Source organism: Delphinapterus leucas, chromosome 16, assembly GCF_059928025.1.
Source record: "Delphinapterus leucas isolate spDelLeu-1000000601 "Yukka" chromosome 16, BTC_Dleu_Yukka2, whole genome shotgun sequence".
Lineage (NCBI taxonomy): Eukaryota > Metazoa > Chordata > Mammalia > Artiodactyla > Monodontidae > Delphinapterus > Delphinapterus leucas.
Window position 1 is genome coordinate 10,257,386 of NC_143144.1, and position 16,475 is coordinate 10,273,860.

The following is a 16,475-nucleotide window of genomic DNA, read 5'->3' on the forward strand; positions in this document are numbered from 1 at the left end:
TTTTTTACAGCAGAAAATCTTTCTACAGGAATCACTTCAAAACATATATATAACAACATCCAGCTTTTTACCTATTTTCAAAAGTGTACGTCACCTGTTTAGTCATTTATATCTTTTCTGTATATCTTGTATATACAGATATACAGAAATATAGATACATATATTTTCTGTATATATACAGAAATATAGATACAGATATATCTGTATATATATCTGTATATCTATAAATATAGATATCTGTATATGTTGTATACATTACCCTCACTTATCCTTTACCTGAAATTCTCTACATTTTTTAAAAACAAGTACTATCCATTGTAAAGCAATTATACTCCAATAAAGATGTAAAAATAAATAAATAAAAATATAAAAAACAAAAAAAACAAGTACTATCTTGCCTCTCTCGTGAATGAAACAGAAGTCCAAAGAATATAGTCTTTCCCCAGGCCACACTACAAGCGGTGAAGTTGGGATCTGAATCTACATCTCAATAAACTATCCTGAATACAGGCTAAACTTCATCTCAAAGCCTCCTTACCGAACCAAGAGCTGTCATCTTCCATTCCACATTTATGAATGAACATGAGCCCTGGCTTCATTACTCATCACCATCAGAACAGGAAAAGTACACTTTCATTCGTGCTAGTCATGTTTCTGAAACTCACGTTTAAACTGAGATGGAGTTAAGCAAATCTTATTTTCCAATAAATGGATATAACTTTAGAAATGACTTTCTCAGTATGTCTTTCTTAGTCCAGTAGCAACAGGACCAAGTATTTCTTCCTTGTCTTTCTATATTTACTGAAGGGTGAAAAACGTATAATGCAAATAATCACCTTCTAATTAACTTTTGGGCTTTTTTAAAATTTGGATTTTCATGCATGAGATTTTCTTGATCTTATATTTTCAATGACTCAAGGGAGAAAAACTGTTTTGGCAACTGGATATTTATTGTAAATGAATCACTAAAGTTCATTAAATACCTAAATGAGAAGGGAAAGTTGTACTGAGTAGTGTTCTGTTTTAAAATAATTCCAGTCTTTTTCATGTAGAGACTGTGTGAGAACACATATTAAAAAAAAAAACAACACTGAGCATATTACTCATTTTACAAGGATTTCCTTTAAACCTGCTCCCCACCTCAAATGTTTCTCTATTCATAAAAATAGATACATTACACAAAAACAATTAGCAGAAACTCTAAGTATCTTAAAGATATTAACAAGGATATGGTTCCTATTTTAAGAGAATCGCATCTGAGAAAGGAAGTTTCTGGACACAACATGTAAAACCACATACCTGTAACATGATTAACAATGGAGACAACCAGATGGGGAAGCATGTAACGCAGAAGAGGACTGATGTCGTATGTTTCAGAAATCCCGTGAAGTAGTGTAACAAGATCAGGAACAGTACATAAGTGAGGAAATGGCCTTTGAAGAAGCAAGACATAAGATGTTGACTTCACAAGTTAAGACAATGAATGGCAATTTTTAAAAATAGTGTAAAATTTATCTTATGAAAAAAAACTATTCAAAATAACTTCATTCACTTGTAATTATTATCACTGCCAATTCAATTATACCTACTTTTTCCCCAGGCTCTCTGGCTTCTGTCTCTGCAGGAGCACTATCAAGCACCCCAATCCATCCTTGATCAGAGAGGGAATTCTGGTCAGTGTTTTGATGATCTGTGAAGCCAAGGAATTGACGAAGGTATCTTCCATGGTCACTTTCACCGAAATCTGACATATTATCATGTACGTCGCAGCTCTGTAATCTGGTAAAGATGATTTCAATCCCTAAATATATTTTAAAATATAAGGGAAAAATGACAAACTGTTGTTACTTTATCCTACTTAAAATGTTACTTTACTTTGACAAATTGGAAACGTCATAAATTAGAGATTAATACAACCTAACACACACTGAGAGTCAACACTCCTCGGAAGTGAAAAATCAAGATGTTGGCCCCTTTTCCTGAGGGGACATGGAAATGAGACAAGTCTCTTGAATGACAGAAGGGATCTCAGAAGGTCTCCCAACTCAAACCTCCACAACACATCCTAAGAGGAGCCAAGGAGTCTTCTTTTATATGAAAACATCCACCTGTGTAAGGGAGACTTCAATCAGGAACAAAACAGTGCCTAATTAAAGACAATAATTTTGGGACACTGGTGGGAAGCAAAGCAGTTCCTCCATCGGGAATCTGGGACGGTGGGAGGCAATGAGGCAGTTGGGGAGAAGAAACACTGAGAAGCAGAAGTCAATGCAAACGGAATGGTAAGAGAGCCTCTGCCCTGAAGAGATTTTCTAATCCGTTCTCTTTCCGCTGAGGTAACATGACTGCTAAGAAAACAGATCTGGGAGAAGACGGCAGGGCCAAACAGCCAACATTCATCCCTAAGGAGCCCTAAGATCCCACTCTGGTAAGTTTTTAAGAAGTCATATTTTTTACCTATAAATTAAATCTCATTAACCACCTGAAATAAATTGTCAATGTAAAAACATTGATGTCTACGTGAAATTTTCAAAAGCAAGAAAATTCCTTCAGATACAAAATAATCTACTTTACGCATGAGCAGGGCCAACCTTTTGAACATATGGGAACAGCTTGGCGACTATATTGTCGGATAAGTCCTCGGCGGTCACCAGAGCAGACACGATGGTAGAAGCATAGAAAGTTAAGAGCACCCTCAACTGAGCTGAGCTCCCAGGATACTCAGCAAAAACCTGGAAAAAACCACAAACCACACACAGTTTTAAGAGTGAAAGGCCAATCAGATGAAAGTATAAAAATATTTACAGCTCTCCTCAACTACTTCAGGCTGACACTTTAATTTTACCATATGTAACATTACATAAACACATCTAACAGTTCAATGAAATATGACAAGAATGAACAACCTTCCTGACATTTTTAGACTGTGTCTTTGTTTAAATAGTCACTGTAAATAGAATCTGGCCAGGAAGAGAATAATTTATTTTTGTAGAAAAACAGCTTTGCTGATGAAAGACTGATCACTGCTCATGCTCCAAAACAGCAGATCCTTTAAAAAAAGGGCACTTCTTCAAAGTCCCACCATTATAAGAGAAGGCCTTCATTTGTTTTCTGTATGAAGAGGAAGCAACCTTCTAATGGAATATGTTCATGAAACAATTTACTACTCACCTTCACAGATTTTGTCACCAGACTACAAATGAAATCCATGAATCCAAGATCTTTGTAGCAGTGGGTAACCAAAGTTCCTTTAGCTAAGGGCACTCCAGATTGCTATAGACAGAAAGAACCAGCTATTACTTAGGACATTCATCAACTCATCATTATTTTTAAAGTACCTACCAAAGTAAAAGCTTCAAACTGCTGCAGTTCATAAATACGAAATATAGTCTTTCCTTATCGCTGTTGTAAAGATGAAATTAACACATAAAATTGTGCAAATTTTAGAAATTCAAGAGAAGGCCAAGCAATGAGTGTGGATGTACTCAGTGAAAAACGCTTACTTATCACATGTTGCATTTTGATATGTATTTATCTAAATCTGGATTCTCTAGATTCTTAGTAACTCTACTGGTTAAATTTGGTTTTTGAGCCAATGTGCTATAGTTCTGTCACTGCTTCACAATAACACTAGTAATAGAAACAGGGAGGAACACGGTCAACTTATACTGCTCTTCCCACTGCCTAGCACTATGCATGGCATGTATTAGTGCTCAATAAATTTTGAATAAATCAATGAAAAAATAATTTGAAGTGAACTTTAATAGGTAAGGGGGGTTTGGATACCTGAAACAAGTGTGCCTAGAGAACAGCAGGGACTGTGTGTAGACTAGGGGAAAAATAATTTTGATGTCATTAGCAGAGTGAACGTCGAGTAGTTGGATTAAGAAGCTCTATTTTAGGTTGGCCTTCTCTTCTTGAACATTCTTTAAGTTCAAGTGCTTTACATTCAAACACTTAAATTTTTCTTCTAATTAAAAATTCCCATTCCCTTTCTTTTACTAATTCTGACCATGGACCTCCTGTCATCACCCATCAAGTTAACTCATTCCACAGGCCCAGCCTGTTAACCTACTTTCATCTCCATTTGCCCTCCTGCTGGCCTGAATTGCCGTGCTCAACATTCAGTAAAACTCTTGCTAACAACATACATCTACTTTCCTCTACTATAGATGCAAACAAAGTGATAATGGCAAGTCAGTTGTTTTACTACAAAATCATGCTATCTGATCTCAGCCAGAGCTATCCTGTAAGACAACCATCCTATTATTCATCTATAAATTAATTTTCTAGCATCTTCTTCACAACTTTAATAATTTCCAAAGTCCTTCAAGTTATCCTTATCCCTTTCATTTTTGTAAGTATTTTATGCATTTCTTCACCTCTAACTTGTTTTAAGCTTCTCAGTTCCAAAATTTAAAATGCCAGACAGCACGGTATAGTGGAAAGACAAGCTTTATAATCAGATCTGGATTCAAATCCCAACTCTGCCACTTTAGAGTTACATGAACTTTGGCAAGTAACTTAATTCTCTGAACCTGTCCTCATCTGTAAAAATAGAATTTTCTGAGAATCCAAGATAATACAAATTGCCTATCCTGATATCAGGTACTAAATGAAAGCCAGCTATTATTCATAACAGTTTCAACTGGAAGTTAGGAAATAAAAGTGATGGAGGTAATACTTGGTCTACTCTCAGGAGCACCAAAGACTTAATTTTTTCCAAATTATACCTTTAATGAAGGTTTGCAATGATTATAGATACATGTCATTCAACAATCATACCTTAACTGGCAATAACCAGAACCACTTGTGCTTTGAATTATTAATTTTTAGAAGCTGTATAACCCGCACAAATATTCTTGTCTCGTGGTATGGGAGAACACAGGCAATGAGGCTATCCTGATTATAAAGATGGATATGGAACCTGGGGGAAAAAAGCAAACAATTCTAACTGACACAAAACTTACAAGCGTGTATTTCGTTACATGTCCAAACGGTGTATCAATGAGCTAAACCCACTTAAAGCAACCATACAACTATAAGCAAGGTATAGCTCACTTAAAGCATAGGCATGAAAGTACTCAACAGGGTTTGCCAATTCTCATGCAGTAGCATTTTAAAATATTCACTATCAAAATTGACATCCATTCACTGTCTCTCAACTTTTTTAAAAAATCCATTATTACATTAACGTGACTTTGGGATCATTGCAGTCAAACCAACAGAAAACCAAACTGGTCAAGTAGGCTGCAACACTCAGCTTCTCTCCATGCTCCAAAGTTCACCTTCCACAGCTTAGTTTCCTCACCTCACCTATCATAATCCTAAAACCAGAAGACTAATTATAAAGAAAATCATAGTATCTTCTCTGAATAAAACAAAAAGATCAAATTACAACCATATTTAATTTGTACATGAACTTTACAAAACTTGGTATTGGTCATGCCACCCTAATAACGTAAAACAGATTTATTAACTCTGTCAGATCCATTACATCCTATCTAGTCTTTAAGATCTAGCTCAAATGCATTCTTTTTCAAGATGCTTTTCTTAATTCTCCCAGCCAGGTAAGCCCTCTTACATCTGTCTAAACTCTCCTATCCTTTCACCTGTACCTTTCTTACAGCACCACACCCCTTGCCTTTTATTAGTTCTATAATATGGTTTTAGTACTAGCCAAGACATCACTTTCTCCATGAAGCTTTCCTCAGCTACTTCAGGCAGCACCACATGCCCCAAACTTTGTATACACCCTTACTGTGGCATTTCTTTCAAAAGAGTAAGAAAGGGCAGCCTATTCATCCTTGTATTGAACTTACTGTTTGCTAAATAAATAAGTTACCTGAATTAATAAATGCAAAACCAAACGCAAAAAGTACCCCTTACAGTAACGATCTATTTGGGGTAAATTAAATGCTAGAAGACAGAGGAAAGCAGTACAGGTTTGATTTTTTTTTTTTTTTTTGTCTGATGAATCTAATGATACGATAATGAGAAGACCCAGGTTACACTTATGTTTTCTCAATGATTCACTGGCTTCCCTTACCCCCATGCCTCTAATTAATGAAGTGGAAGCCTTTCTACTTTTAAAACACACACAGGAGAAAAACTTAAAATGTGTCAACTATGATGTAATACCAATGTAATACAAATAAATGAGAAAATAAACTGAATAAACTTACTGAGACAATTTCCAAAGTAAAGATCAGACCTTGGAAACAAAATTTGCATCTCTGCTTACCAGTCATGTGACTCAGCCAACTTAACTCTTCTACACCTGTCTTCTCAACTGTAAAATGGGGATAAGAGAAGCATCTCCCCACAGGAATGTCGTGAGCGCTGAGATAATGCACACAAAGTGCTTACCAGAAGGCCTGGTGTACAAATGTTCAATACATATTAACTATTATTGTTTTTCTTAAGTTATGGTATTTTAGAGAATACTCTTACCCTGTTCCCAAACCTGTTTTTTGTTGTTGTTATTTTGGCAAGAAGTTTAATAACACACTTTGCCCCAAATATGCAGTAACAATTTGTAACAGCAAACTGACACAAGCTCCTCAGAACTAATGAGGCTAGACTATTTACTCAAGATCTTCAGTAGTTCTACTTCTCAGTATCAACAGAAATGAGTTCAACAGTAGAAGGGCATGCTTACCTCACCCAATACAAATTGTGTTAATCTCTTAATATACCTGATTTTTCAACTTTAAACTTTAAATTTAAAAAGATCAATGTTATTAACCCATAATTATTTCCGTAATTCCATTTGCTACCTGTGGATCAACCACTCCAGACACTTCTGTGCCGGCTTCAGCAGGAAGTAAGGAGATAGGTGGATAAGAAATAATGAAATGTTTTCATCCAGCTGTTTGTTCACTGCCTTGGTCTGAACGCTCCGCTCCAAGGTTTTTGCTAGCTGGCTGAACAACGGTGCTTCAAAACGCTCAAAGGAAGGGTCGATACCAAGCAGCTCTTCCAGGCCAGTGCATCCTAGGAAAAGGCCACTTTATTTAACAATTCTTTGTGAGCAAACTCATCTCACCCCTCTTTTACAGTGTTACTTTCGCCTAAAACTCTCTGAATTCTTTTAGCATATATAATCTGTAATACAGTCCCAAACATAGATTTCTAGTTTCCAACATAGAGAATAAATCTCATCTCACCAACTAGGAGAACAGAAAGTACCTTCTGGCAGGGGGCCTTTTTTCTTTTTTCAATACAATACAATTTCAATACAATAATCAGGCCAGTCCTAGGAAGGCTCCTCCCCAACCCTCCAGCCACAGCCTCCCGCCCCTTTTGACTGTTCCTCCTTTCTACAGCTTAGACGACCCCCCAACCTTGTTTATCACCTGTGACATTCAGATGCCGCTGCCTATATACATTTCACGCATCTAGCGCATGGCTTTTTGTTATTCTCTTTCCCCTTAACAACGTAAATGAGGTTAGCAAGTTAGAAACCGCTAAGGAAGAGGGCGGGTCAGAAAAGAAAACAAGAAAATACACCAACATCCAGGAAACACACGCTTCCCAGAGCTTTCCTAAGTTAAAGGGTAGCTCACCAATGGCAAAGGCGGTGTCCCTGTCGATGGTGGCCGCTTCCTTGGGGTCAAACAACAAAGAGGCAACTTCATCTCTAGATAAAAGGCTGGGATCACTTTGAGGGAGGGCGAGTCGTTGGAGCTGCTGAGCTAAGGACGTCATCTTTCAGGCCAGCGGATTTCTAAACACACAGGCTAAGAAACATAACCCCGTGAGAAGCCTCTACAAAATTAAGAAGGTGGCTTAACAGTAAGCAGCAAATGTCTCACGTACAAGCAACTTTCCTCCGTACTCAACGCGGTCGCGGGCACATCACCTGCTGCCCAGGGACTCGCGGACGCCGGAGGTGCAAACACTAAAGCAACAGCGTTAACAGCTAATTACAGCACCGGGGGCCGCGCCGAACGTTTCTCAGCCCCGACTCCGCGGAGACTCGAAAACCCGCGGGCACCTTACGCTCCCCTGTATACCACTCCGACCCACAGCTCCTGCTCACCCGGACCTCGACTTGGGGCAGGACTCAGAGGCCAACGAATCTTCACAGCAGCTCCCACGTGGTACCAATAAGCCCAGCTCTCGCCCGGAAATGTGGACCACTCCTCGGGCGAACTTCCGGTTTCAGGCACTACGGCAAGTGAAGAGGTACAAGCTTGCCGGAATGAGAAAAGGCGACTCCGCCCCCAGGCGGTGAAGCCCCGCCCCTCCGCCGCGTGGGACTTCAGGCTCAGGATCTGCGGTCCGCTAGCTGGGAGCTAGTGGTCCGTTTTTGGCTTGTGGCTGGAAGTTTCAGTTTCTGGGCGGGCCTTTTGTGTGCTTTAAGGTTCTGTAGCCGGAATCATTCATTCAACATATACGTATCCAGCTTTTACTAGGTACCGGCAGCATCGCGCAGTGATGTCACAGCCCGGGTTCGTATACCCACGCTAACGCCTTTGGGCGGTGTGAGCTACACCGATTCTCATCTCTCTGTTTCTTACCTCCTCTATAAAACGAAAAGAAGCTACGAATTTCAGGCGATGAGCTACTGATCGCGGTGCGAGCCGCTCCGCACATTCTGGACACACCCGTCTAGGGACTTGGGGGCCATCCCTTCCTCCACTTTGCATTCTTGGAGTCCACGCATTGTTTTTTGTTTGTTGGTTGGTTGGTTTAAACTAAGCCTGGTGAGAAGTAATTTACAAATGAAATCACACACTTCAGTTTAGCAATTCGATGAGTTTTAACAAAAGAATAAGCAGGTAACACTATCTCCCCATTCAAGACATAGAAAGTTTCCATCGCCCCTAAAAAGTTCCCTCTTGCCCCTTTGCTGTGATGCCCACCCCACTGCCGGCCTCAGATAACCATTGGTCTTCTTGGTGTCACTATAGATTGGTGTTGCTGACGACTGTCCCATATGGATATACAACAATCTGTTCCCAAAGCAGCAGTATGTGCCCAAATGGAGTGAACTGGCCTCTCCAAGAAGCTGCACAGGACACAGGAGTGAAATTGGATATCCTATCTTTCTTGGATGCATTCGTTTCTCTTAGGATGTGGAGCTCTTCGATGCCAGGGTGTCAGTATTCCTCCTTGGAGACTGTTGGAAACAGAGTTACAGTTTCAGGGGCTCACTTCTATACTCCATGCTGATCTCTCCCTTTTGTGAACACAATCTTCCGTTGTGCTTTGCTTTAACAGCATTTAAAACAACCAAAAAAATCTTTTCAGTTATTTCTACAGAGTTAATAATCTCCTTTTGCATGGGGTGTTGATTGCCTTGTAGTGTGGTTTTTCAAGTTCTGGTGGTATCTCTTTCATCCTTAACAACAGATCTCTCAAAGGAATTTTTTTTTCTTTACAAAAGCAGTCAGTTTGGGGAGAAGTGAAAGTAGTGAGAAATGAAAATCAGGCCTATTTTTATCCACAAAGACATATTTGGTTTTTTGCCTAAAAAAAAAAACCTCATATTTTTAAAAGCTTCATCAAAGTGAAAATAAATGGAAAGTTACCGCAAGTATTTGGTTCAACCATTTTTATGTCAGTTCCAATGGTGTATGGTACCGTGTGAATTTTACTTTAGAAGCAAACTAGCAGGGCTTCCCTGGTGGCACAGTGGTTAAGAATCCGCCTGCCAATGCAGGGGACACGGGCCCGAGCACTGGTCAGGGAAGATCCCGTGTGCCACGGAGCAACTGAGCCCGTGCGTCACAACTACTGAGCCTGCGCTCTAGAGCCCGCGAGCCACAACTTCTGAGCCCACGTTCCACAACTACTGAAGCCCGCATGCCTAGAGCCCGTGCTCTGCAACAAGAGAAGCCACCGCAATGAGAAGCCCACGCACCGCAACAAAGAGTAGCCCCACTCGCCGCAACTAGAGAAAGCCCACGCACAGCAACAAAGACCCAACACAGCCAAAAATAAATAAATATATTTTTTAAAAAAGAAGTAAACTAGCAAAGTAAAAATAACAAGTCAGAGATCCATAAACGTAATATTCATTTCAAAAAGCTTTGATTTAAAAAAATATGCCGTGATCTTGAGTTACATCTTTTTCTCCAGAATTTCTCTAGAATTCTCATCTAATTTCTCCAGAATTTAAAAAGAATTCTTTTGATATATTCCTAATTGTTTTCTGATTATTACCACCTCAGTTTTTGTGATTATAAGCCTGTCTCCTGGTTTGATTATTCAGCCGAGGACCAGAGCAAGTGTCCTTTCTCAGTTGTTATTTGAATTTAAAATATTGGTTATAGATCATCTGTAGCTCTGCAATTCCTCCTATCTTATAATCCTTTTAACGCCTTGTGCCATTTTACATTCATTAAATCCAAAATTTTAGCCGTAGTGATACATATTTCTTTTTTTTCTTTTTTGCTGTACGCGGGCCTCTTGTGGCTTCTCCCGTTGCGGAGCACAGGCTCCGGACGCGCAGGCTCAGCGGCCATGGCTCACGGGCCCAGCCGTTCCGCGGCATGTGGTATCTTCCCGGACCGGGGCACGAACCCGCGTCCCCTGCATCGGCAAGCGGACTCTCAACCACTGCGCCACCAGGGAAGCCCGTGATACATATTTCTTGATGCAAGTGTAAACATTGTTTTCAGAGACGGTATTTTAACCATGCATTCTTACATCTTATGGGGGATGTCATATGGCAGAGTGATGATTCTACTCCTTATTTCAATCACTCTTCATAGCAAGGACTCTACCCCCAAAAAGCAAATTCATAAGTGATTTGAATGAATGAGTTCTTTTTAAAAAGATTTTTTAAAAGGACTTTTAAAAAGCCCTTCCTCACCCCACTCCCCTTTAATCCAGAGCACGGATACTTTGATTCATTCCATGTGTACTTTATACCAGGCTAGGCATATGGTGGTGAACAAGACAGGTAAGTTCTCTACTCTTGTGGAGCTTACACCCCACCAGGAAGAGACAGATAAAAGGCAAACAGATAAATCAGAAAACCGTCAGGCAATGTAATAAGGGGTCTGATGACAATAATACAAAGCCATATGATAGGGGTCACAGAGGGAGGGCATCATTAGTCTGAGTGGTTGGAGAAGTACCCTCTGAGGAGGGAATATTTATGCTAAGACCTGAGTGACACTTCTTGATAAAGTGGAGATATCTCAGCTAGGGTTGATCTTGACATTTACTCCAATCACAAGAGGGCTAATTTCTGCCCATCAAATACACCATGCTTGTATTTTCCTCATGTCACTTACGGCTACCTGAAATGATCTGATTTGTTTGCATATCTATTTATTTCTTGTATCCCCTCACTAGAATACTGTCTCCATATAGGCTGGCATGGAGCCTGCCCCTATGATATTGGAGCCAGGGCAAGGATACAGAGGGGCACACACCTGTCAGTCTAAATACTTAAGAGTTATAAATCAACCTCACACACGGTTACCTCGGATATGTTATAACCTCCAATTTTGACAAGTAAACAGTTATAATGATAACATGAAAATGTTTTCATACGGCTGAAAGACAGCAAAATACAAAAGATGGCAGCATTTAATTACCATTGTAACTGTCTGGGTGCAATATTGATTGGCTGATGATTGTGGATGAGTAATAAAGATATGTAGAGCTAATACATATCCTATATATTTAGCCCATAAAATTTTGCCTTCATTTCAGCAAAGTTACCAATTACGTTGTTTAATCCAGACTTGCATTATTTGCGTTCTATTGGCAAAAATGATAAAAGAGATTAAAAAATAAAATTTAATTACATTCAAAGTGCACAAAATTTGAATATATTTTCATAAAATATAAGTTATGTAAAAATAAATACATTATATTTATTTTTTACTTGTTTTCAAGCGAATTATCTTCAAGAACGCAAAAGTACAGATTATAATGAGAACATTTTAAATAAAATTAAGTTAAAGGTTTTTTTTTAATTTTTTGGAAAATTTTATAACCTTATTTCAATAAAATATTTTCATAAAAAATTATTCACAAGTTTATTAATCCATGTCCTTCTAGTTGCCAGTGTAAAGAATCAGTATCACCCTTCATTCATGTTTTATCTATATCTACCTATTTTTAAATGTAAGAGTCCTATGAATTCTTTAATGTGGTTAAAGGATCCTCAGCTACCACATCCAATTTTTGAGAACATGTAGTACAGTAATTCCTGAGTACCTCCAGAACCATAAATTGGAAAACAAAAGGAAACAAGATGGGCTTCCCTGGTGGCGCAGTGGTTGACAGTCCGCCTGCCGATGCAGGGGACACGGGTTCGTGCCCCGGTCCGGGAAGATCCCACGTGCCGCGGAGTGGCTGGGCCCATGAGCCATGGCCGCTGAGCCTGCGCGTCGGGAGCCTCTGCTCCGCAACGGGAGAGGCCACAGTGAGAGGCCCGCTTACCGCAAAAAAAAAAAAAAAAAAGGAAACAAGAAATTACATGTTTGGAACTACTTAGGAATAATACTTTACTATGCAAAAATGTAATGTGTACATGCAGTCTGAAAGGAAGATTGTGACAAGTTCATCAATTTATCCTTTCTCTTATCTAAGCACTTCCAGATTCAAATCTTCCCCCTACTCTGAAGCAGTGTCCAGAAACAGTACAATCCACAAACCAGAACATTCAAACAGGCTTTTTTCTTTTATTTGAGGACACAGGTTAAGAGACCTGTTTCCCTGAAATTTAAATACAAAAATCAGAGACTGGAGATTCAGAGTTATAGGATGTGCAGACCTAAGTGGCAGTTTTTGAGGGACAGGCTTCTACATTAAAAAAAAAATGATTTCTTATGTATTTGTGATATCCATGCTCAGACCTTATGCTGGTCCAAGGATGGTGTTGAAGACAGGGCTTCCTCAAGTTTATGGCTGAATCCCTGCTACACAGTAAAGTGCATGGTATATGGCTGACAATAAATATTTATGAGCTGAACAAATGAATGAATGAATGTAAATGTGTGTAAGCTCTATCTGTATCTCCTTCCTGTTCAAGAAATATGTATCAGAATGCAAGTAAGAGTAGCATTGTTACAGGAATAACTTAGAATTATTCTAACTATAATAAAAGTAAATCATTCAGAAAATTCAAAATTGTATTTTTAGCAGATTATTTGCATCATATATTACAACTGATGGCATACTGTCTCCTTGAAAATGTATCTATTGATGACAAACCAAGTAAGATGTACCTAATTAGCACTGTAAATGCAGCATGTGAAATCTACATTTTAGTCAAGTGCCAACAAATACATGACTAGTTCAATGACTGAGAAGTTAAGAATTTGTTTCTTCATGTTGCGTCCCAAACAAAGTAATCTACATTATTATGAGGTTGAGCACTGTGGTCTTGCCACCCAAAATTGCAATGATTTTTCTGGTTATTTTGAAAGCCATTGGTAGGGAGCTGGGAGTTGAAAGAAATGGTTTGGAAATCAACCAGAGCAACTGGTATAATTTCAGGAACCAGCAGATGGCACCAGAGCATTTTCCTGACCCCGGAGTGCATTCAGCTATACCTCCAGGTACCTTCTGTGGAGCAGCAGTTTTCTAACTTTTAAAATTTGAAAATTATGTACAATCATATAAAAATTGGTTAATTAACTCTTCCATATATTATAACATGTAATAAAAATAATGTTTTTCAACATTATTTTAGAGAACCACGGGACTTTAAAATGTTTATATTTTCTTAGCTAATGAGAAGCATTCAAAGTCATCTGTTTGATAAGTACACTAAACGGTAGGTGTGGGTAGCCTGAATCCACCTCCCGCCCCTGCCCCAGGCCCATCCTAACTTAAATTCCATTGAATATTTGCCACTGGAAAGATTTTTTTTGTTGGTTAGGGTAATGGTGAAGTAGAGAACCAAGAAAGCCAGCAAAGTGGAAGTAATAGGGTTATCAGAAAATCCAGGAAACTTTGGGTGGTGCTGGTGGGGGAAGGACTTGGCTCTGTGTGAGCTGGATTTGAAGAAGAATGTGGGGCAGAGAGAGGAGTTTTGGGGATAAATTGAAGAGCGGTTCCCTGTGTGAGATGATATTAGATAGACAAGAAGTAAATAGAAAAAATTAAAATCTTTTGTTTTGTGTTACATTTGGATTCTTCCTTTGGTATTTTTAAAAGAATTCTATGAAGATTTCAATTTATTTTCAGTTCAATTTGGGATCCAGACTAATATTTCTTGTAGTGTAACTCTATGTTGTAGCCAGTTTCACGACCCATTTTATGGAATTATTTAAGTATTGTAAATAAAGTGACAAAAATACCATTATTTCCTAGTGACATGATTATATACCTAGAAAAGTCAAGGGTTCAGTTCTAAAAACAACTGGATATAGTATGGAATATGGGAAGCCAGATCAGTGCAAGTATATACACACAGACGCACAGGCACACATGTGGCGTCAAGAACATTTTATCTGTAATTGTAGAAAAACAAATTGACAAAATAAAGGTCAATTTCCGGGCTTCCCTGGTGGTGCAGTGGTTGAGAATTTGCCTGCTAATGCAGGGAACATGGGTTCGAGCCCTGGTCTGGGAAGATCCCACATGCCGCAGAGCAACTGGGTCCGTGAGCCACAACTGCTGAGCCTGCGCGTCTGGAGCCTGTGCTCCGCAACAAGAGAGGCCGCGATAGTGGGAGGCCCGCGCACCGCAATGAAGAGTGGCCCCCGCTTGCCACAACTAGAGAAAGCCCTCACACAGAAACGAAGACCCAACACAGCAAAAATAAATAAATTCATTAATAAACTCCTACCCCCAACATCTTCTAAAAAAATTAAAAAAATAAAGGTCAATTTCCAATAGCAAACACATACACAGAAGTACCTGAGAGAAAACTTATATTCACAAGATCTTTGTGAAGAAACTATAAAAACCTTTAGAAATTAAAATGAAAGATTTGAATGAGTGGTAAAGATTGATAGCTATATTATGCTCCTGGATAGGAAGACAAATATTATATAAAATTTCTGTGGGCCATCCTCAAGTTAATTTCCATATTTAATTCAGTCTTAAGAAAAATCCCAGAATGTTTTTTTAAATTTGACAAAATGCCTCTTAAACGGATATAAAAGAATAACAGAATAAAATTAAAAATTCTCAGAGGAACACTTAATGGAAAAGTATAATAGGGAAGATTAGCATTATCACATATTAAAAATATATGACAAAGCACCTGTCAGTAAAAGAGCATAGCTCTGGGGCAAAATTAGACAAGTAGATCCCCAGTACCCAAGAGGTGATCCAGAAATAAACTCCAATTTAAGTGCGTGTTTAAAATAGTGCAATGTAAATATCAACAACAATCAGGGAAGAAAATTTTCACTAATTAATGTTGGGGTAAATAATTTGGATGGAGTAAAAAAAAAATCAAAATAGATATGCACTTCAACCCATATGAAAGAAGGGATTCCAGTTACCTAAAGAAATTATAGTTCTGAACTGAATGGAGTAACAGGTACCATTTTTACACTCTCACTGGAAACAACCAAAACGAGGACAAAATATATGAAACAATGGTTTTCAAGACACTGTACATCAGGCAATTAAGCTGCCAGTGATCCTAGAAAGACATGACATAAACGAAGTGAGCCCCACGGTTGTCCCAGTTTACTGCCTTGGGAGAGTCTCCTGGCTGCAGCCCAAGAAGAGGAAACCCAGGCAGAACACAACGGACCCTCTGAGTTGAAGAAATGGAGCTAAGAGTCCAGGGAGGACAAGGTGGCTGGAGATTGTGGGTCAGAGTATGAAGTATGAAGAAGTATGAAGAAGAAAAAACCTCAGAGAGGGCTCTGAAGATATGCAGAGGGTCCGCCTCAGGTAATGGTCAGCACTTGCTTGTGAGGAAGCTATCTCAAGCTGAGGAAAGAGTCATCTGAAAGGATCAGAGGGAACAATATCTGTATTCACCAGGAATGAAATTCTATCCAATCATGAGGCTTTCATCTCACTCATGTCACCAGCGAGATGAAAGTCTCATGACTGGGTAGAATTCATGGAAAGATCTTGCCTCAGAAGTGGGGAATAATTGCCCCTGACTGACCACTGCTCCAATCCCACCTAACATCTTAACAGCAAGACATGGAAGATGAAACTGTTTCCAAGTAACCTAACTACATTCCAGAGCAAAACTCAAGCATGTCTAAAGGAAAACAAAAACAGCCAGCACCCAACAAGGTAAATTTCACAATGTCTGAGACATGCAATAAAAAAAAATTATGAGGCATGCAAAAAAAGGAAGAAAAGACAACATGCAGTGAGGAGAAACATCAATTGAAACAGACACAGAACTAACACAGGTGTTAGAATTAGCAGACAAGGACAATAAACAATTGTTATAACTATATTCCGTATGTTCAATACGTTAAAAGAGATATGGGATATTAGAAAGAAAAGAAAAAGACCTACATTGAACTACTCGAGAAGGAAACTACAACGTGTGAGATGAAAAATACACTGCATGG

At 38.9% G+C, this 16,475-nt stretch overlaps 1 protein-coding gene across 3 annotated transcripts in view; it reads right to left on the reverse strand.

The window, feature by feature from the left end:
• The window catches only part of HEATR1 (HEAT repeat containing 1), a 48,026-nt gene extending 39,856 nt beyond the window's left edge, over nucleotides 1–8,170 (reverse strand). Inside the window, exons 1-8 of one of the 3 annotated variants that reach the window (XM_022553203.3) lie at nucleotides 8,051–8,170; nucleotides 7,569–7,742; nucleotides 6,780–6,996; nucleotides 4,786–4,927; nucleotides 3,172–3,273; nucleotides 2,592–2,732; nucleotides 1,590–1,801; nucleotides 1,300–1,433 (exon numbers count right to left, since the gene is read on the reverse strand). In XM_022553203.3, coding sequence (XP_022408911.1) covers nucleotides 1,300–1,433; nucleotides 1,590–1,801; nucleotides 2,592–2,732; nucleotides 3,172–3,273; nucleotides 4,786–4,927; nucleotides 6,780–6,996; nucleotides 7,569–7,710 — 1,090 coding nt within the window. In that variant the 5' untranslated portion in view covers nucleotides 7,711–7,742; nucleotides 8,051–8,170. Of the gene's footprint in view, nucleotides 1–1,299; nucleotides 1,434–1,589; nucleotides 1,802–2,591; nucleotides 2,733–3,171; nucleotides 3,274–4,785; nucleotides 4,928–6,779; nucleotides 6,997–7,568; nucleotides 7,743–7,821; nucleotides 8,014–8,044 lie in introns of those variants that run through there. The other 2 variants (XM_022553201.3, XM_022553202.3) reach the window with 2 other exon arrangements.
• Nucleotides 8,171–16,475: the final 8,305 nt, after the last annotated feature.